Consider the following 22,633-nt stretch of genomic DNA (forward strand, 5'->3'; position numbering starts at 1 on the left):
TGCCTTTGATATTCTCCTGGGGTGTAGGAAACTAAAGGCACCCCGTGAAAAGAAAGAGATGCTCGGCCTAGCCCGCACCTAGGAAAGCGTGCGCATATGCTCAGCTTTGAAGTATGTAACCGAGGCCATATATTCATGAAATTGCATTAATCTGAGTCCGTTTTAGCTGCATGTTGCGGATGGGCACTAAGAGTTAAAATATTCACTAGTATACTGGCTGGAATCAGCACTAACAGACAAGAATATGCCGCCGGAGTGATATTACAACTTCCTCGCACATTTATTTTATGTAATTTGTGTCCTGAAAAGCACTTAAACCCTATTTTCTTCTTGCATATCCTCACATGGCATCACATCTCGGTATGCGCGATTTAAAATGACCTGTTAAACACATATTCAAACGGGGGTATGCAAAATAAACCAGTAGACTAAACTAGTAGATTAAGAAACCACGCAAATCCACCGAAAAACGGCCGTTGATGTAAAATTTTCCACATTACCCATGGTCAGCTACTAGCTGTCCTTAGTTGGGAAAGTATTATTCAAGGCAAGAGTTTAATTTATGAAAGCAACAATGCAATATCTCCTAGTACAGGTGATCCGACCGCATTTCTGGCTTCTATAGACATAGTGCCGTATATCAACCGCCATTTTAGAGATAGCTGTGTAGATAATGAATTTATACCTACCGGTATAATTGAATTTTCGGCGGTTTTACTAACTAACGATTCAGAGAATGGTATATCCGCATGAAGGGTTATGTAAACTCGTTGCAATGACGGTGTTGGAGTAAGTGATATGCGCTCCATTGATAGGATCGTCTCCATAATCCTGTCCCGCGTTGCAAGTCTAAGTTCAGCACGCTTCACATCAGTACAAACAAATATAGAAATCAATTATGAGTAGTTACGCACCGTGGAATTCGTCCCGCAATTGAATGTGGTTGCTGCAGAGTTGCCGCTCTTCTTACTCTGCCAATACTCTGGGCCATGGTGTGCAAAACCTAAGACCGTCGGTGGGATCTGAGGTACTCCATCATTGTAATGAGTGACACGGAAGTAGTTCTCATCGGGAATTTGACTCCCGAGATATGATACCCACTCCGAGTCGCCATTACGTGGCTCTCCGTAGGAGTAGGTGTTCGCTACTTGGATTCCGGAACCGATGAAGGATGACGTCGCTATAGAGGAAAGCCCGGCCCCAAGCGAATGACCGGTAATAGTGAGCGTGGTGTAGCCCGAGCTGGAGAGCTCGTCTTTAACAGCCGATATCACCTGAGAAGCAATGGATGAATAGGCAGTTTGAAATCCCGAATGCACCTAGAGGGACAATATCAATAACTAGGGGTTATAAAATGAATCATGAGAAAGGCATACATTGCAAGACTTGCACGAAGTTCCGACAGCTGTCAAAGGAACCGATGTGAACTGAAAATCAGTGTCCAGGTCCGTGGGACTAGAACTGCCGCGGAACGCAACAATTATCTCCTTTGACGTATCGTCGCGAAAAAGCGTTGCTTGTGTGTCAGTGGAGTTGACATTGAAAGTTTTCACAATTGTGCTGCCGCTTGGGGGCGTCGCACAGTAATCTGAATACGCTGCTGCTGCAAAGCCGGTGTACCGTACTATATTGTTATAGGTGTTTTCGGAGACTTGAAATAATCAAGTCAAATGCATGTCAGCAATTTTCACGTTGCGATGCCAAAATATACTCACCTGCCGACTGCGCGAGTGTTGTCCCACTCAAAAGTACGATGATGTTGAGTAATGGGGAAAACATTTTGCAGTTTATGTACGGTTGATTACTCGGCTGGAATTACTCCTGAGGGAATTCTGGCCTCTTATGCACATAAAAAGATAAAAATCTTCAAGAACACGCACAGCCTTGGAATCTACCCGAGCAACAAAGAGAGGTTCTTGATATTTGAAGCTTGGCCTTCATGAGGAACAGCTAATGCTAAAGTTAGGGCTTCTGCATTTGGTGCATAAGAGCTGCTGTCAGCTGTACTGGGAGGAAACTGGAAGCCGAGGCCACATAGCGTTAGTCCGTGGTCACATCAAGATAGTCATCCAAATGTTATAATGATCTGCCGAGCTAGTGAAGTTCTAGTCCAGGGTGTAAACTAGGTGGAAAATAAATTAGTTTTTGGGCTGGGGAAAATGTGCTAACTCATGTGCGGGGTTGGCTCTCCGAAGTATAATTTTGGATACCAAAATTATGTCCATTAGTAGACCGAAACAATGCTACACGTGTGCCATCTCTTTTAACGACATTTTTCATCTGTGACCGAGGCTATCGATACATCTGATATTTTTCCATAGCAGGGATCAACCATACAAACATTCCTTCCATATTTTCCAGCTTTTCCACTCATGTAATCTGGACATCCGTCGAAGAAACTTCACTCTACAGCTACTATTGGTCGACTTTGACTGTATTCTTGTACTTTCAACAAAAACTTTACATTGATCATGTATTTCTCTTCCATTTTCCCGTCACTCTTGCTATCGGGTATACATATCTCTGTTTGTCTGGCGTCCAATTCCACCACCGTTAACGCAGATATCAAAAGTATTAGCACCTTGGTAACATCACTCCAAGATGATGTCCAATACGTGACAGCTGGAATCCCCGGTCTTGCATGGGCGCTTCAAGTACAACAAGATGCAATTGCCCTCGACGGTATGATCAACCAAGGAGCTAAAGATGCGAATGCTTCGGCTGCGTTTGGAGGCGGAGGATCTCTGGACATTGGACTGAGCCTTATTGGGTTGCAGCCGACAATTACACGAACCTTACAAGCAGTGGCGGCAAAGAACACGTCCTTTGGCGAACTAGGCATCATTGTGCAATATAGCCTTGCACAACTGAAGGCAGATACAGATGCATTTGCAAGCTCTGTTGTGGCAAAGCTAGATAGCCTAGAAGGTGGAATTGCACCAGGCGTTATTGCTGATATCGACAAGGCATTTGAGACCGCGATCACAGCTTACGAAAATGGTACGTAACTAGAACAAATATTTACAGTGAACAGCACTAATGACAACAAGCATACTAAGTGCGCGGTGAACGAGAGAGACTGGAGAAAGAAGTGTTCCTGTGTATCGATAGCATGTTAGACACACCTATCTATGCCAATTGAGAATCAACATGAGGTCTTTCCTAGTGTATCTACACATTCGATACTTCATCTTCCTTTCAATGTTGACATGTAAGAATACTACATAATTCGCGGCGTGTCCCTTCCAATTAAGCTTAATTTATGGTGGCAACGTTCAAGAACAAAATCCATTATATTTCGTAACTTGTCCCTTTTACGTCCTCTAATCAGTGTTATGAAATCCTGCTCACAGCAACAAACTTCACGAACCATTCGCAATCTCGTCTGCAATCTTTTCTGCCAACATGTCTAGTAAAAGTCAGCACGAATAAAAGCGATGAGATGAAAAGTCAATTCAAATACTTACAAATGGTAGACTGAGGGTGCCCTGGTGGTAATATAGGAAACGAGCTGGCATCAACAACCCTAAGCTTTTCAACGCCGAACACTTGCGCTTTGTTATTTATAACAGCCATTGAATCATCCTTGGTACCCATTTTGCATGTTCCAGCAGGATGCCATAGAGTCATTATGTTGTTCTTAATGAACTCCAGGATTTCGTCATCTGTCTGAACCTCGTTTCCAGGAAAATACTCGTCTCCAATAATGATTTGGGCCATCTCCTTGCTTTGAAATGCCGCTCTGATACGACGAAACATGGCGATGGCTACCTGCTGATCACTCTCCGTCGCAAGCCAATTAGGGTTAATTGCTGGTAGGTCTGATGTGTCACTCGAGTTGATTGTGACATTTCCTCGAGACGTGGGCGCGACTAGTACGCCTAAAATGGATGCATATTGGTACCCGTCCTTGGGTTGGGTGGCAAAAAGGTTTGAACAATTCCCAATGTAGCCAGCGCCTGATATATACTAAGCACTTGTCAGCTGACTATTTTGATGCCTTACAAATTTGCAAAAAATTTTTACTCACTTCAGCCTCCGGCCAATCACTGGAAAACCATGACAACGCTTCGGTGGTTTGTGAAGAGAAATTGGCTCTCAAGTCGCTAGGTATCTTTTCCCAGGCTAGCATATCTGCAATTGGACTAGTTATTATTCCGGAATGATTGGTTTCATATGTGAGAAACTCTGCTCCAAGGTCAAGCAAATTATTCGCAGTTTTAGTCAAAGTTTCCACCCCAACACGATAACTCGGCGCAAAAAAGGGGTGATCCCACATATTTTGCCCAACGCCTGGAAGATCCGATAAAACTTCAATATCGTATTTCTGAAGAATTTCAGATGGCCCAATGCCAGAGACCATCAATAGTTGAGGTGACTGGAATGCACCTGCGGACAGAATGACTTCTTTGTTGGCTATCAGCTGAAATGTCGAGATCGAGGACGAGACTTCGACCCCAGTTGCTTGTTTTTCGTTGTTGAAAAGTATTTTTTTCGCCAGTGTGGACGGGTAAACACGTAGTAAGGAACTAGAATTTGCTGTTGCCAGAAAAGACGACTCTGAACTGCTTCTACTCTCATCGGACGGACGAATAGTGGAGGTACAGTACTGGGTACCAAAGAGAGATCCCGAGTTGAAGTCATCGGTTTGATTGATGCCAATTGCCTCCATACCAAGCATCATCCAAGTGGAGAATGGCATGGCATAATTTGAATATGACACTTGTAATGGCCCGCCGCTCGTGTCGAAAGCAGACGGTTGGTATTCCACAGTTGCATTGGGGAAGCGAGTTTGGTTGTTTGGTGGGGTGAACGCCGTGCTCTTTTTGTAATATGTAAACACTTGATCGAAATTATAGCTGCTATCATCTACCGAGTCCGCCCACTTTTCCATTGACTCTACGGTTGGCCTAATTTCCCTCGGTGATTAGTAGTACCATTTACACTCCATCGGCGGGGAACTTTACCGCTGATATATCATGAAGTTCAACGCGGAGCTGTCGAAGTAATAAATCAATTATTCTGTATTTTCATTCATGACAATAGCCTTTTGTAGAATCATACCTGCCACCTAGACACTTTCCACGTGCAAAATGTATATCTCGATTATTGGCCCCTGGTTGCCCCTTGGTTATAAAACCCCAATCGATAGATGCGCTGGTTTTTGAGCCAGACCCTGCAGGAAGTACATCGGCGACGGGCAGAGCAGCCAATGATTCGGATTCGTATTGTGACCCTGCTTCAATCAATGCTACGCTGTATAGCTGCTCTGCTAAACGGGTAGCAATTACAGCTCCAGCAGTCCCTCCCCCGATAATAACATAGTCGTAAGTGGTAGTCACGTCGCGGTGTTGCAGGGTGCCCCCAAAGAAGCGTTTAGATTGGGCATAAGGAAACGCTTGGCAAATTGCCATTAACCCTAGCCAGACAAAGACATACATGTATGACTGCATTGTGAAATGGCCAGAAAGTTCTTTTTGTATAGTCGTGCCCATTAAGTCCAAGTAAATCAAAGTAGATGACATTTAAATATGTCCCTATATGAGTATATTATTCATTAAGGTATAATTGGAACGTTCCTCGGCTAGGTAGCACATGTCCGTCATAGTAGACATGGCCCTGTTGTCACCGAGGTAGACGGGCTTACACAGATCCATATGAAGGACAACGCAACCCTCTATGTCTCTCCTGTATAAGTGTATTTTCCTTCATGCTAAATGCAAGTGCGACTCTTAGGTGCTATAATTGCACAGCTTTATCAATTACGTAAGAGCTAGAAATTAAATGATTATGTTTTCATCCCTATGGTATTGTTTGAAGTAACGTTCCCCCCAAAACTTGTTTACAATTTACCTAGGTGGAATATGACTATAATTATTTAAGGTGATGCAATATCGTTCAGGTACATCCTCACTGGTAGATATTTATTATACTTATGGTAAGGGTCTACTATAGTCGTTGAAGTCCTGTTAGGTACGGTTTAATAACGATGATGAGAATGCAATAGCTTGCGGGGCCAAATTGTTTCCCAATATCCCTTAACGTCCGTTAACTGTACAGTCGCGCTAAAAAAGTCTCGGCCATTTTACGCGTTCCCCCCCAACACAAAGTTTATACATACCAATAAAAAATCAATTTTATTATGCCACGCAGGCCATTAAGCGAAAAAAGTGCTAATATCACTTTGAGGAAGGAATTAAGTCCGTTTCTACGCGGTTAAATTATTGGAAAATACTAAAGTGGGTGTAATCTAACCTAAATTAGTCACGATCTTCAAATTCTGTGTTCAACAGTCAATGGCACCATAAATCGAATTTCTTATTAAATTAATGGAAAATTAAGTCCTTGATCTAGCTGTCTAAAGACTTATACAGAAAGAGACAAGCAATATATTATTTAAATAATAAAGAGGGATCTCTTTATTATTTATTAAGAAATTCGCAAGTAAAATAGAATTAATCTTTTTTCGCCTACTTTTCTTACTATTTTAAAAGAATTAGGATATGGACATTGGCGCGCTAAAAAAAGACCTAAATTAATAAAAGAATATGCTAAATTACAATTAGAATAGGCTAAAAAGCATAAAGATTGGTCATATAAAGAGTGGTCTAAGATTATATAGAGCGATAAATCTTCTATTAAATTGAAAAAGAGACAACAAACCTTATAGGCTTTCTATCTTAACCAATATAGGAAGAAATGGAAAAAAGACTTTATACAGCTTTATACCAAAGGAAAAAGATTCTCTATTATGATTTGGGCTGTAATTTAGGGCTTAGAGCATTCAGAAATTACATTTTTGGAGCGAGATTTTGAATCTAAAAAGCAAGGCTATTCCACGAACTTCTATCTCGACATTTTAAAGTCAAATTTATTTTCTATATAGAAACATAAATTAGAATTTATGCAAGATAATATTCTGATTTATTTAGCTTATAAAATCAAGCAGTGATTTGAAAATCATGGGATTCCTATCATGGAATGGCCATTATTTTCCCCGAATTTGTGTTAGGGTCTTAGCCCCTGGGATACTCAGGCTTTGCTCTCGTAGAATAACCGCACCTGATCCGCACCTGGTTCGCTATAGAAGAACCCTCTAATACTATATTAGATTTGTTAAGATATCCCCGAAATCTATACTCGCCTGTATCGACATTTAATAATATGAACCTCTATAAATCTTTTCCTTCTCTTTCTTATATTCGAATCTACTTAATTCCTAAATCTATATAAGGTCAGTAAGATGGGATCTAGCCTATAATATTAGATTTGAATGTCTTACCTTCTTCTTCTATTTAAAGGGTTAAGAACGCGCTACTTCTTTTATCTGAAAGGTTAAGCTATATAATTGCTCTTTATTTGTTCGAGTTAAGTTTTTAAGAACTATATTAACTCTTTTTATTTAGAGGATTAAATTATTATATCGCTGTTTCTTAATAACTAAGTTGAGCATTAAGAAATTTCTTTATTATGATGAATAGCCCACCAAGGAATGGCCTGGACCAAAGGGGCATATCTTTAGAACCAAACCAGCTGTTATTAGAACTCCTTCTAATGAATATATCCGCTTATCTATTGCATGTCAAAGGACAAGTTAACAATATAACCGAACCATCTATGTCTAAGATCTCTACTGATGCCATATTATTAGTAACCCCTATATATAGTACAAATAAACCATGCTACTTCCTTAACTATCCTAATAAATATGACAACTCTGATTATTTATAATATATACAGTTTATAGTAATTCTATATATAAAATTAATAATTGATACACTAGCAATCAAAGGACTGTATAAGTAACTATAGTATGTTTATAGATAGTTGGCAGGAAAGGTCTAGACAAAGGTCTATCTCTGGATGTGGCTTTATAGGAACATAAATATAGTCATTCTTATTATACTAGAAGCTTTCTTTGCGTATCTTAACATACTATTTGAAGATTATTAACTTATAGAGAAGATAAATCTTGAATTTAACTGTATATAATAGAGACATATCCTTTTCTAAGACTTTATTAGTGAATTTAAACAGATATTACTTCTTACAAAAGATTAATCATAGATTGACAATATAAAAATCTTATAACTGAAAACCATAATTAACTAAGAAATAAGATATATAACTGTTAGAAGCAATATATTAAAGTAGTATAAAGTTTTCTATAAATACTTACACCAAGTAGTGAATAATCTTGAAGAGCTGAAAAAGATTAATAATATCTAGTCTTAATATAAGCAGAATACTTTCTATCTGTTTATAAAAGGAATCTCTTTTAATAAAGGACAGTCTCAAGTTATAGATTGGATATCTGTGGGCCTACTAATTAATACTGTTAGAATGGATAACTGTTTTTAATATAGAAAACCGGGTTATATTACCTAATACTGTCTTGAATCTGTACTGCTCTGTTAAATACTATTTTTGAGGAACTATAGTAAGAAGAAACATGATATATTTATAAGAATATTTAATATTAGAGTAAAGAAGAATGAAACCAAATTTAATACAGGCTTAGATAGTATATTAGAGTTAAAAGAGTAGCTTCTATGTAAAATCACCTATAGAAGCTAAAATACAAAATAGCTCATGACTTTAAGAATTTTAAAAAGATGGTTAGAAGGTTTAATAGACCCCTATTTAATATAGATATATAGTTAGACTGTAGAACCAATGCTAATGTTTTAATTAATAGTGGGTGCCTCACCTATAGAATCATCAAAGAGACCTTCGCTCAAAAGAAAAAGCTGAATTATAATACTATTAAACCTCAATCTATTAAAGGATATAATGGTTTGACACCTTAATACATCAAAGAAATTATATGCATGACATTAGATATTAGAGGAAATATACAGAAGAAAGCCTACTTCTATATAGTTCTAAAGTGTGAATATAATATAATATTAGGTCTCCTATAGATAGAATATCAACATGTAAGAATTAACGCTATTAAAAGCTAACTAGAATTCAGAAATAGAATATCTATTAATAAAAAGAACCTATTATAATCTGAGTACATCTTCTAATAGATTAGTACAGCTACAGTGAACACTTTAAAAAGGATACGAAATAGAAAAAAAAAGGTTGATATATTTACAGTCTCTATACAGGATATTAAGAAAGCTCTGACCCCAAAACCATAGACAGACCCAGGAAACAAGCTATCTAAGTATTACTACAAGTTTCTAGAACTATTTAATCTAAAAAAAATTAATAAGCTACTACTATCATATCTAAATATTAATTATTAGATTAAATTAATTAATGCTAACGCAAAGAGGTATAAGCTAAAGATATTATAAAGCCCTCTCTATAACATATTATAGGAAGAACTGCTAGTTTTATAGAAAACTCTCTATGATTTACTGTCAAAGGATTTTATACATATAAGCAACTCGCCTACTGCAGCACCAGTATTATTTATAAAGAAACCTAGAAGAGAACTACACTTCTATATCAATTATTAGATGCTTAACACTATAATAAAAAGGGATTAATATCTACTATTATTAATACATAAGACCTTATAACAAATATCTAAAGCTTAATAATTTATAAAGCTTAACATTATAGCAGTTTTTTATAAGATACATATCGCTAAAAGAGATAAGTAAAAAACAGCTTTCTAAACCAGGTTTAGATTCTATAAATAGTTAGTAATACCTTTCAGCCTTATCAATATGCTAAGCATATTTTAATAATATATCAATTAGATCCTTTACAAGTTTCTAGATAACTTTATATCTACCTATCTAAATGATATGCTTATCTTTATAGAAGATAGCCGCGCATACTATTAGAAATAGATAATAAAGATATTAGAACGCCTGCGTACTACAGGACTACAGCTAGATATTAATAAATGTAAGTTTAAGGTACAGACAATAAAATACCTTAGATTTATATTAGAAGCTGGAAAAGAGATCTAAATAAACCCTATAAAAGTCTTTACCATTTTAGAATAGAAAGCCTTAATATGTATAAAAGATATATAATTATTCTTAAGATTTGCAAATTTCTATTAACAGTTTATCTAAAGGTATTTTAATATAATCTGTCTACTGACAGAACTGATTAAAAAGAGAACTATCTTTATTTAGACTAAGGCCGCTAATAAAGCCTTCAAATAACTAAAGCAAATGTTTATAAATGATCCAATACTAGTGTAATTTAACTCCGAGTAGGATATAATTATGGAAGCCAACTCTTTGGGATATATCATAGGGGGGATATTATTATAATATGATAACAAAGGACTTCTATGAACCTGCGCCTACTTCTTCTGAAAGTGCACGCCTGTAGAGTATAATTATAAGATCTATAATAAAAAGCTATTGGCAATAATAGTATATCTAAAGTAATAGGAATCTAAACTAATTAATATTAAAGAGTTTATTATTCTAACCAACTACTAGAATTTTAAATACTTTATACAGCTCTGATAATTGAATAAAAAATAAATAAGATAGGCTGGTATACTCTTATGCTTTAATTATAAGCTTTAATACTGGCTAGAGTGATTAGCTACCAGATCTGATGCACTATCACGATGCTTGTAAGATATATCTAATAGGATTAATGATAAACATCTAGTATACCAAAATAAGTGTTTTATTAATCTTAATAAGGTATAGAGAGACTATCCAGAACAACCTCCCTAGGGTTGCTTATTGAACACTGTATCTGAATCCTATATCTACACTATCTATATAGAGTACTTAATATTAATTGGAGAATAGTAGTGACTAGTCAAAGCCAAAGATAAAAATTATAAATGAATCAAAGAGGCTGTATACTAGAAGTTTCTATAGTTTCCTTAAGATCTACAACTTCATACCATGGTATTCAAATATATAATCAATGCAGTAGACTAATTACTATTTTAAAACTAACAATAGATACTAAATAATAAACTACTCTGTACTTATATTATACAAGATATGTATAACTCCTATCTCACTAGATATCTAGGCTGAAACATAACCTATGCCATTATAGCCTGACAACTATATTGGCTAAACCTATCTAAGGATATCTAAAGATTTGTGAATAACTGTGACAAATATGGTGCGAACACTGTATAGAGACAATACCAATAAGAATTATTAAAACCGCTCTCTATTCCTTTGCGAATATAGTGAGATATTAATATGGATTTTATAGAGAAACTTTTAATATCTGATAGAAATACAAATCTTATGGTAATCATTGACCAACTAGGAAAAGGGATTATATTAGTACTATATAAACATATAGATACTGAGACAGTGATATTAAAGTTCGTTAACCGATTCATATGTGAACATAGACTGCCTAGCAGCATTATATCAGATTAGGGCATGCAATTTATTAATGATCTTTAGAAAGGTGTGTGTGAATATCTAAAGATCATGAAATGATTGTTAACTATATATTATCTCTAAACTGATGGACAGATAGAATGTGCTAATTCTGTAGTGGAAGAATACCTGTGGAATTTCTGTATCTATTTTTAAATTAACTAGAGCCTACTAACCACAATTGCGTAATTTATAATAAATAGGCGCAACACTACTGTAATTAGTATCAGCCCTTTTGTAAAGTGGGTGGTGTCTGAAAGACTTATATATGAGGGAGTTGGAACCTACTGGGCTCCGAGGGGGTTCCTACTAGGAGTCGAGGCAGTATATAAAGTAAATAGAGATGGGTTATATTGATATAGAATAAACCGCTTGAGCCCCTTCATCCTGGGGGATGGGGTCTCAAGCTTATAAGCCTGATCTAGATGAGATCCTACTTCCTAACAGGGTTATATTCACCGAGCATGAGGGGTAGATGCATCCTTTGTGATGTATCAACTCAACCCGCGGAGGATATGCAGGCCTTTGTAAGCCGGATCGGCATCCCCGAGCCTGGCACTTCACAATCCATCCCTCCTGGAAGGGATCGTCCTCGAGACCTTGTATCCGTAGGTTGGGAATAACCTCATGTCTGACGCGGTGGTTGCTGCGGCAGCCGGCCAATCAAAACAAAGGGCATCATGGTTTCCTGATTCGGAAGGCGGTTTGGTGCAGCAGTGGGTGGGTCCACCCACGCGTGTGTTGACATATGGGAACTCCAAAAATAAACATGGGATGTTCCTTATCCACGCGCAGCAACACCTTGGTATGTGCCCCTTGTTGATTCCCCTGTCGATTGGTTTCGAGTTGTAAGCTATCACGGACATTTTGCTAATCTTAAATCATGGTAGTTCTTAGAATCAAGCTTTTTTCTTCGTCCTGTTCTGCTTCTGCCTCTGCCAGCAATGGCCCCCCGCGCCCCCAAGCCCGTTCGTCTCCCAGTTCAGGTGCATGTTGACCTATCCTGACGTTCTTGTAGAAAACCCCAACCCGTCGTGGGCCCTCGGGCTCTACTCGTCGTGGCCGCGGTGCTCGCCGCCCTGCTCTGGTAAGTGCTTCCTTGAGAGGCTCCTAGTCGGCTTCGAGTCGGTTCCTAGTGGAATGGCATAGTGCTTTGGTATCCCGAGTTACCGCAGTTGTCTCTGGGACTTCTCGTAATAGTCATCCAGCAGTTATTAGATCATTGGCTAACAGGTTTGAATAATAGGAGAATGTTTTTACTCCCCCTGCCGTCACCACCGAGGAGCTTGACGCACTCCTCGCTGTTGTAAGTAGTTCGATATAGGCTTTCTCAAATCGACCTTGGTTTCCCCCTCCTAGTAGGCTCCGTCTCGGAGCCTAGGCGGATAGTATATGTAGTAGATACTAATAGGTATATCCAATTTTTAGGAAGATTCGGACTTGTCGTCCCTTGAGCCCGATGCCGACATGGCCGACCGCCTTGAGTCTGGCCCTGCCGGGGATGCCACTTCGGCTCCCTTGGCTGAAAACATGGTGGAGGATGCCGATGAGACTCCTCGTCATACACAGGCCGCCTCTGAGACGCCTGTGCCGGTGGCTTCTGCCCCGGGTATCCCTGATGTCCTTCTGTCTGGCGACCAGCCAGACTTTTCGGGATACTATGACCCTCAATCTGGGGCTCCTTTGTGTGCGCTCGGAGCACGCGGTCTACATCGGTTGACTAGTCAGGAGTCAGCTCGATTGGCGAGGGTCCCTCCTGCGTACTTTGGTGCCGTCCCTGTGGCGGATGAACGCTTAGTACTTTGGCAGAGCCACCCCTGTTTGCGTTGTGCAAAACTGGTGGGCCGCCACCAGAATTTCTGCGTGCGGCGTCTGCCAACGGAAAAGTGTTGTCGCTGTTCCTGTTTGGGAGTAAAATGCGATTCTATACCAGACTCGCAGTTGGCCTCATTCCGCATTGTGCAAGCAATGTTCCGCTTGGGCGTGTCTCCAGAGGCCATCCGGGCAGCCGCCGATTGGGTTCGGGTTGTCGAGGGGACGCTCCGTAGGGAGCCATCCTCGTCGCCCTCCCAATCGCGGATTCGCTCGCTGGGGCCGTCCGAGTCGGACCGAGTCGCAGCATTGGAAGCCCGCCTTGACCGGATTGAAGGCACCATGGGCCAGATTCTTCAAATCTTGAATCGGCAAGTAAGTGTAATCCCTTTTGACGTTGCTTTCAATGGGGCTTTTGCCTAGTCTAGTACTGATGGTAATAGAATGAATATTTTGGCATTGCGCCTGCCGCTGCCCCTGCTGCTCCTGCTTCCCCTGCCGCCCGCCGCCATGGCGGTGTTTTGTGGAGTCCCCCTGCGTGGGGTGGTCCTTCGGGACAATAGTTTAGTCTTGGTGGTTGGTTTTCTTTTGTTTTTTGAATAATGAAATCTTTTTTCTTGTCGTGCAATTTCCTCGTAGAATCCTCGTTAAACCTGAAACCCGGTGGGAAAAACAGGAAGAGTGATTCCGGAGCACAACCAGCTCCCTCTCATGGCCAAGTAGTAATCCTTGTTGGTGGTGCCAAGGAGTGTAATGGAGGGTGAGGAGGTCATATTTATATACTAGGACGGTTCCGAGTCGGCTCCGAATCGGAGCCTTTGTGGCTCCTAGTCGGCTTCGGGTAGGAGGCCCCAAAGTGATGAAGACCAAAAAACCTGTTCTTAGGAAAAGGGTCTATCTTCTTTTTGCCTTATAGGCTGCCGACTGGTGATATTCCTCAAGGAGTTCCTTTGCATTGCCGAGGTCTTCTTTATCCAACCATTTGTTCTCATAAGAAGGATATCCAAGCCATTTTACCAAGTACTTGGTTCGTCCGCGGTAGGTGCGATGGTTGACGATGGCTTCGATTTCCCATTCTTCTTCGTCATCCACAATAATCGCTTGTGGTTCCCGTTCACTTTCTTCTCCTCTCCGTGGATAATACGGTTCTAATAAGGAGACATGGAAAACAGGGTGAATTCGACGCCAATTCGCCGGTAGCCGGAGCCGGTAAGCTTGCTTTCCTATCCTTTCGATAACCTCAAAGCTTCCTTCATATGGGAAGTCAAGCTTCTTGTTTGGCCTAAAGGATTTGAGGTTTTTCATGGATAACAGCACCCGGTCACCCACAGCGTACTCTTTTAGTTGGTGACGTTTATTGTAATAGGTGGCTTGCACCTGGGTTGCTTCTTCAAGATGAAGCTTCACCTGCTCCCTGATTTCTTTTAATTTCTCGACGCGCTCTTGCGTCGATTGAACCGTGGAAGGTTCAACATGGTTATCAAAGGGAGGCTTCGGGTCGAAGCCGACTAGGCCCCTAAGTGGGGTCGTCCTAGTGCTTGCATGTTTCGAGTTATTATAAGCGAACTGAGCTGCTGACAAATGCTGCGCCCAGTCATCCTGTCGCTGGTTCGTATAGCAGCGCAGATAGTGTTCCATAACCTGGTTCAATCTCTCCGTCTGGCCGTCCGTCTGTGGGTGAAAAGCAGTGCTCAATCGTCGCTTGATTCCGAACTGATACATCAGTTCGGACCAGAATCCGCTAGTGAAAAGCGATCCTCGGTCAGTAACGATGCTATCCGGGTAGCCGTAGATGTTGAAAACTCTCTCGGTTATTATATCTGCAAGTTCTTCAGCATTAATACTCTTCTTACAAGGAATATAGGTGCCCAGCTTAGTGAAGCGGTCGACAACGACCAATATAGAGTCATAAACTTCTTTCTGAAGTCTGCTCGGAGGCAGGTCTGTGACGAAGTCCATAGACAAGCTTTTACTCGGTCCTGATGGGACCGGTAATGATTGCAATTGACCATAAGGTCGGTGCCTTCGCACCTTTGCAAGCTGACATATCTCACAAGTACGAACGTACTCGTCTATGTCTTGGTCCATCCTGGGCCAATAATACTTTCGACTTATTAAGTCAAGAGTTCTTGCGACGCCGAAATGACCTGCATATGGGTGGTCATGATGCAACTTCATGAGTTCACTCCGCAGAGCCATATCCTCTGGCACATATACCCTCTCGTGGTAATGTAGGAGACCGTTCTTAGTACTCCAAGCCGCCTTCGAGTCCCCGACTCGGTTCCTAGTTGCCTTCGAGTCGTTTCCGACTCGGTTCCTAGGTAGGTTCCTAGTTGCCTTCGAGTCGTCTTCGACTCGGTTCCTAGGCGAGTCCGTTAATTTGGATTTGGAAATCCCGTCCGCCGGAACCATCTTCCGCTGAGAAAAGGCGTCCCCTTCCTGCAGCTTCCGTACTAGGTCCGCAGTTGACGGCGTCAAAGAGCCGAAAACGTCCTCGGCTTGCATTGCTCCAAGTGCAAGTCTTCTCTGGCAACGGCAGGCTCCGGAAACCTGACCGTCTATACGCAAATCCGTACTGGGGCTCTCCCCTCGGGATAAGCTTGCCCTACTGGGACTATCCTCTAGAGATATCAAGCTTGCCAGCCTTATGCCGGACTCCAATGCGTTCAATTTCAATTTGTGTTGCAAAGTCGGTAATAATCCGACATCTTCTTCTCCCTCCCCGTCTTCAAAAAAGTCCGGGCGTCGGGATGGAGCGTCTGAAGGGTTCTTTACCCCAGGCTTATATTCAATCTCGAAATCATAAGCCGCTAAAAGCTGAGCCCATCTGGCCTGCTTTGCATTCAACTTCTTCGCAGTGAAGAAGTAAGTTAAATTATTATGGTCTGTCTGCACCCTGATGGGGTGCTTGCTACCTTCAAGGTAGTGACGCCATTTCTGGAAAGCAAATACAATTGCTCCCAATTCCTGGTCATGCACCAGCCAACGACGTTCTGTCTCGCTGTGCTTTTGGCTTAAGAAAGCAACTGGATGCCAGTATACTCGGTTTCTAGTCGGTTCCGAGTCGGAGCCGACCCGGGTCCTAATAGGATCCGAATCGGAGCCTGGTTGCAGAAGTATGGCTCCTCTTCCAACCTTCGAGGCATCCGTAATAATCTTGATTCTCTTCTCTGGGTCAAAGTGTCTTACCACCGGAGGACTTTTGAAAGCGTCACGAAGCTCTTCAAAAGCCTTCTTTGCTTCCGGAGTCAGTTTGAACCCACAAGTCCCCATTTTGGGATCTCCTTTAAGCATCTCGGACAGCGGTGCTGTTATGGTTGAAAAGCTTCTTATAAATTTTCTAAAGAACCCAGTAAAGCCCAGGAAAACTTGGATCTCCTTTGCAGACTTTGGTTCAGGCCAGTTCCGAATAACTTCAGTTCGTTCGGTGTCCATCGAGGTTCCTTGCTCGTCAATGACATAGCCTAGGAATTTTACCCTCTGCTGATGGAAACTGCACTTTGAAGCTTTTGCATATAGCCGGTGGTCTCTGAGCCTCTGCAGAACCTGTTTAACGTGCTTCACATGTTCTTCTTCTGATTGTGAATAAATCAGGATATCGTCAAGATAAACGATTACAAAGTCATCAATAAGGCCTTTCAAGGCATCATGAATATAAGATTGAAAGGTCGCGGGGGCATTAGTCAACCCAAATGGCATGACTAAATACTCATAGTGCCCATACCGAGTTCGGAAAGCCGTTTTCCACTCGTCTCCGCGCTTGATTCTTATCCGGTGATATGCATCCCGGAGATCAATCTTGGTAAAGCGTTTGGATCCCGTCAATCGGTCCAGCATCTCGTCTATCCTTGGTAGGGGATATCGGTTTTTGACTGTAATCTCATTGAGACCGCGGTAATCCACGCAGACGCGTAAAGAGCCGTCTGCTTTCTTTGCAAATAAAATAGGTGCACCGGCTGGGCTTGTTGATTCTCGGATCCAACCCTTCTGCTGCATCTCTTCTAGGTATGTGCGCAGGTGTTCCAGTTCTTTCGCCGAGCATGGGTAAAGGGGTCCATAAGGAGGGCCCTTTGCACCTGGTTGCAACATAATCTCATGATTGACATTCTCAGGAGGCAGGGTTGCCGCCTCCTTTTCTGAGAATACATCGGTGTACTCGTTATAAGTGTCCGGAAGTTTTCCTTCTTCTGGTTCGACTGCTTCTGCAGATAGGAAGAACGTGGTCGCTGTTCTTGCCAGCAGTCCAAAGCGTCGAGGCGTCTCAATTTTAATCTTGGTGGGCAATTCTTTACTTTTTCGAAATTGCCACTTTTGCCCGCGCCAGGTAAGGATCATGGGATCTTCGTCCCAAAGCCAGGTCTTCCCTAGGATGGCTTCAAATCCGGTCATGTTGATTACATAGAACCGTAGGGGATAGGTCTTTTCTCTCCCCTTTGTGTCGGTAACCGTGGTGTCGAGGTTGAGGATAGCGAAGCAAGTAGTGACCTGCCCGTCAACGAATTTGACAGGTTGCTCTAGGTTCCGAGTCGGCTCCCAGCCGGCTTCGAGTAGGAACCTATATGATATAAAATTCTCGTCTGCTCCAGTGTCGAGCATGGCGGTCACCTCGGATCTTGCTTCGGGAAGGTTCAATCTTATGTGAATTGGCATAGCGAAGTTCTTCGAGTCTTCCTCCTTCCTCAAACTGGCAACCACGGGCAGTCCTCATTGGGTTTGCTCTTTGTCAGACTGTTTCTCAGTCTCCTTTTCCTTTTTTGTATGGGTAGCATTTAGCTTCGGGGGTGAAATTGGATTCCCTTCAGCGGTTTTGGTAGCTTTGCACTCGGTGGCATAATGGCCAGTACGATTACAACGATAGCAGGTCACTGTCGACTTGTCCTTGTTCTTTGAGAAGGATTTCTGCTTCTTCTGAGATTTCTCTCGGTCGTTGTGATCTGATCTATATTTTCGCTTTCGAGTCGGCTTCGAGTCGGAACCTTCTTGGTTCCGAGTCGGACTTTGGCCTCCGGAGCGATTGTTATTCTCATTTTCGGCTTTCCTTTCCAATCTCCGCTCTTGCTTCTCGATTTGATACAATCGTTGAGCGGTAGTAATTAGGTCCGGAAGCTTCGCTGGGAGCGTACCCATTCTCGTGATATCCGAACGGATCTTTGGCAACAGCTTTGCCAGGAAGATTCGATATTTGAAGAGGTCTTCGGCCGGTGGAGGCCCGCCACTTCCTTCTCTCGCTTTCTCGTAGAGAATCGAGAATTTGGAATAAAAAGCCTCAGGGTCTTGCCCATTTGACTGTGTTAAGCTTAATAAAGCCATAGCGCTGTTGATTCCTCGGTTCTGGGGGGACTCGATCTGGTCCTCCAACCAGGTTCGGAAATCGTCAAAGGTAAAAGATTGCAAGTCAATCGAACTTTTCTTCTCTCTCCATTGGATGCGGTGATCTCCATCAAGCCAAGCGGCAGCATATTGGACCTTACTTGCTTCGTCGGGGTAGGATCGGGGACGACTTGAGATGTTGTTTTCTACGTCCTCGATCCATTCCTCGAATTCCTTGATGGATTTGGAAGCGAAGCGCTTAGGGTCTGGAACCTTGGTGTCACGACGTTCGCTGATGATCGCGTGCGACAGTCCGGTGGTTCTGAGCCCTTGTATGAGGGTCTGCAGCATATCCATGGTCATATTGATTTGTGGAACAGCTTGTGGAGGTAAATCTTCGGAAGTCGCATCCTGCGCCGGTTCAGTACTGGTATGGTCCTGAGCCTCTTCCTCCTCGTGCACAAATCCCGGGTTAGGAACTGGAACAGTTCCCGGTTCATCCGGTGTTGGAGAAGTCATGCCTCGTGTAGTCACCATCGTCTCGGAGTCGATTCGGATCCTCGTGGAAGCGGTTTATAATGTAAAGTGGGTGGTGTCTGAAAGACTTATATATGAGGGAGTTGGAACCTACTGGGCTCCGAGGGGGTTCCTACTAGGAGTCGAGGCAGTATATAAAGTAAATAGAGATGGGTTATATTGATATAGAATAAACCGCTTGAGCCCCTTCATCCTGGGGGATGGGGTCTCAAGCTTATAAGCCTGATCTAGATGAGATCCTACTTCCTAACAGGGTTATATTCACCGAGCATGAGGGGTAGATGCATCCTTTGTGATGTATCAACTCAACCCGCGGAGGATATGCAGGCCTTTGTAAGCCGGATCGGCATCCCCGAGCCTGGCACTTCACACCTTTCTTCTTAATCTATGGATATAACGTCAAACCACTCTAGTTAGATAAAGCTATTTCTATATCTAAGCAGCAAAAATCTACTGCTGAATATATAAATAATATAGTTATTAAGCTATAATAGGTCTTTGATATAGCATAGACTAAGCTTATCTTAATATAGCAATAAATGGAAAATAGTGTGAATTATCACTAAAAGACTTCTTTAGAGTATAAAATAGGATAAAAGGTATAGTTAAACCTTAAAAATATTCAGACTAAATAATCTTTAAAGAAGCTAGACACCTAATATACGAAATATACTATATTAAAGAAAGTGGGATCCTATACATACTAACTTGATATCCTTAGAACTATTTATAATGTTTTTTATATAACATTTCTCTACTCTATAGACACACGTCCGCTCCCTTTATAGATCTAATATAATTACCAGCCACCAGCGTATCTAGTAGAAGACAATAAAGAGTATCTAATTAATAGCATATTTAATAAATAGACTATATATCAAGGCTGCGGATATATAAAATAATACCTTATCTATTGGACTAGATATATGCGACCTATATAGGAATCTGCCTAGTCCATAGAAGACACTAAAGCACTCAACCACTGGCTCCAACACCACAACGCCCTTACTAAAGGAGGGAAGTAATGTTAGGGTCTTAGTCTCTAAGATACTCAGGCTTCACTCTTATAGAATAACCACATCTAGTCTGCACCTGGTTCACTATAAAAAAACCCTCTAATGCTATACTAGATTCGCTAGGACATCTCTGGGACCTATACTCATCTATATTGATATTCGACAATATGAACCCCTACAAACCTTTTCCTTCTCTTTCTCACGTTCGAATCTACTCAATTCCTGGACCTACATAAGGCCAGTAAGACGGGACCTAGCCCGTAACAATTTGAATCTAATTGAACATGCCTGGGCCAAGCTCAAAGAACTTCTTTATAAATTAGATCCTGAGATTGCAACTATAAAGGGGGTCAATGAAGAAGTAAAAAATCGATTTAGTAAATTAATTGAGAAAACCTGGGAGACCCTGGGGCAGGATTATTTTGAGAGGTTGATTCGGTCTATGGATTCAAGGGTTAACGCTGTTCTTCTGGCAAAAGGGTGGTATACGAAGTACTAAGATTCCAATTTTTATATATAATAAAGTAGGGTCAATTTATTATTATTATATGCAATACTATTGAATTTTGACCAAAAATGCGTCTAATAATCAAGAATTATTATTGGTGATTTTTTGGGCGGTGCGCGCGGAAGCGTCAGGTGGCCGACACTTTTTTGCTAGTACTGTACATGGATCTACTAATAGTGTACGAAACAACAATAACAAACCAACATTTAATATTATTTTCTTGTGTCTTTATATATCATTGATACATGCTGTATCGTTTTAGAGCCTAACGGTATGCTGCTATACTGTACACTGTACATAAGCTTTTGTTTTTGGGGTCTTCAGCTGTGGTATCTTCCATACGACCTGTGAGTTATGTTATCGGATAAGTTCAAGAACCGCCTGTAAACAGTTTCGAGTGTTGAAAAAGAGGGTCGATAGGAAAAGTTATGTTTCTTCGTTCCTCTCTTTGTAGGCTTTTCTAGCATGGCTACTAAATTCAGTTATTTAACGAAGACAACTCGCACTCTTATTTTTGGACCTATTGTGCACTGTATTGGATACCGGAAACCAGCCCTCCTCATCATTTATATTCAGTTAGTGACCATCATCGGTACATTATATTACCATCGGAAAGCAATCCGCTTCTTCTATCCTTATTCTATTTCCCAGCTCTATAGTCCCAGTGAATGCCAAAATCTGGCAGCAGTTTTCCATCGACTGAGCGTTTGCTTATTTCGCGGTCGGTATTTTTGAGAACATCATCTCTTCTTACCAAACCGAGATCGGCCTTGGAGAGAGCCGGGGCGTATTCGCTGGATCTATCTAGGTATTATTTGACACATCGGGGCTACTTGGGCCGAGGCTGTTACGAAGGAATATGCCACAAAGTTTCGAGCGTTCGGTTGGCTGGTTCTTACTACTCAACATCTTAATCCGGCTTCATTACTCGTTTTGCTTGTCCCATCCTGCAAAGAGTCTCAATATTGGCCGCTACTCCGTAACAAAGAAGACCAGACTCTGAGAGGTCTGGACAACTCAATTGATGGATGCGTGTGGAAATGTATACAACTCGGGCCACGTTGGAAGGAGGAAAATAAAGCTGCCAGTGTATCCACACGGGGGCAGATTGAATTCCTTCACCTCTACGATATACTAGGCCACCCATTCCACTGAGACACTTCCCATTTCCAGTCCGGTATCAGGTTCTATCAGGAACCGCGAGTAGAGAAGAGCGGAATCGTAGCTAGATGGGTCCAACTAATACATGTAATATCTACCATACAGTGAGATTTTTGTTAGTGAGCAACTTTTTCCACAGGCCCGGATCGGGCGTATAGTTTTTAACGGCTCAACTGCGCCTGTACTTAACACATTTGTGCGAAGACCACCTATGATGTCATAGCTTTTTGTCTAGTGTGCTACGTCATTTTTTATTGATTGGTGTCATTTGCAGAACGAAGTCAAGCAAATCTCAAACCTCCTCTTGTGTCTTGGCACGAAACGAATAATGCTCCATGTTCATCTAATTATAAACCTGGTGAATCTTGTGGCTAGTCTTTAAATAATTTAGAGAAGCGGCAAAATCATGGAAGTAAGCTACAAGGCTACCATTATCTAAAACAACACATGTGGATTTGTTTTGAACCATGTAGGCTTTGCCCTGTGGCGTATAATTAGAAACAAAAAATGACCCTTTCATTGACTGGAATGGTGGTGGGCTGTGGATTGATCATTCGACCCTTCACTGCCATTGCTGACAGGGGTCGGTGGACGAGGACATCTTATAACACCCCAGCTGCACGTAGCGTTAAATTATGTAGAGAAGGAAAAAAAGACAAGAAAAGAACAATATCCGAATCAAATCGTTGTGTTCGAGAAACGTCCCTTTCATTAAAAGGCAGTTGCCTAGGCGACTCCAAATCACTCGAGAAAAAAAGCAGCATGTTTCCCTCACATTCGTGGTGGTGAATAGCGTGAATATAAGCTAGTTCTATGAAATTTCAGTTTGGAAGAAAATAAATAAGAGCCAACACACTGCGCCCAGCTGATAGGCTGTCTAAATATGTCAGGCGACGTGGGGTCTTACAGCCTTGCGATGACTTGATACAGCCTTGTACGATTTA

At 41.5% G+C, this 22,633-nt stretch overlaps 5 protein-coding genes across 5 annotated transcripts; 2 read left to right on the plus strand and 3 right to left on the minus strand.

The window, feature by feature from the left end:
- Nucleotides 1–729: 729 nt before the first annotated feature.
- On the minus strand, nucleotides 730–1,779 carry TRUGW13939_11954 (uncharacterized protein; the record flags this gene model as incomplete). The annotated part of the gene is made up of 4 exons (XM_035495058.1): nucleotides 730–849; nucleotides 915–1,319; nucleotides 1,377–1,651; nucleotides 1,716–1,779. 4 exons carry the CDS (start codon nucleotides 1,777–1,779, stop codon nucleotides 730–732), a joined length of 864 nt encoding a protein of 287 aa, XP_035350951.1.
- Nucleotides 1,780–2,471: 692 nt separating this feature from the next.
- Nucleotides 2,472–3,058, plus strand: TRUGW13939_11955 (uncharacterized protein; the record flags this gene model as incomplete). Its single annotated transcript, XM_035495059.1, has 2 exons — nucleotides 2,472–3,000; nucleotides 3,051–3,058. 2 exons carry the CDS (start codon nucleotides 2,472–2,474, stop codon nucleotides 3,056–3,058), a joined length of 537 nt encoding a protein of 178 aa, XP_035350952.1.
- Nucleotides 3,059–3,362: 304 nt separating this feature from the next.
- TRUGW13939_11956 (uncharacterized protein) lies at nucleotides 3,363–5,453 on the minus strand (the record flags this gene model as incomplete). The annotated part of the gene is made up of 5 exons (XM_035495060.1): nucleotides 3,363–3,409; nucleotides 3,468–3,969; nucleotides 4,031–4,910; nucleotides 4,968–4,997; nucleotides 5,065–5,453. The coding sequence occupies 5 exons, from the start codon at nucleotides 5,451–5,453 to the stop codon at nucleotides 3,363–3,365; spliced, it is 1,848 nt and encodes a 615-aa protein (XP_035350953.1).
- Nucleotides 5,454–12,289: 6,836 nt separating this feature from the next.
- TRUGW13939_11957 (uncharacterized protein) lies at nucleotides 12,290–13,720 on the plus strand (the record flags this gene model as incomplete). Its single annotated transcript, XM_035495061.1, has 5 exons — nucleotides 12,290–12,313; nucleotides 12,364–12,432; nucleotides 12,592–12,651; nucleotides 12,774–13,532; nucleotides 13,601–13,720. 5 exons carry the CDS (start codon nucleotides 12,290–12,292, stop codon nucleotides 13,718–13,720), a joined length of 1,032 nt encoding a protein of 343 aa, XP_035350954.1.
- Nucleotides 13,721–17,861: 4,141 nt separating this feature from the next.
- TRUGW13939_11958 (uncharacterized protein) lies at nucleotides 17,862–19,004 on the minus strand (the record flags this gene model as incomplete). Its single annotated transcript, XM_035495062.1, has 1 exon — nucleotides 17,862–19,004. The coding sequence occupies one exon, from the start codon at nucleotides 19,002–19,004 to the stop codon at nucleotides 17,862–17,864; it is 1,143 nt and encodes a 380-aa protein (XP_035350955.1).
- Nucleotides 19,005–22,633: the final 3,629 nt, after the last annotated feature.

This window comes from Talaromyces rugulosus, chromosome VI (genome assembly GCF_013368755.1).
Source record: "Talaromyces rugulosus chromosome VI, complete sequence".
NCBI lineage: Eukaryota > Fungi > Ascomycota > Eurotiomycetes > Eurotiales > Trichocomaceae > Talaromyces > Talaromyces rugulosus.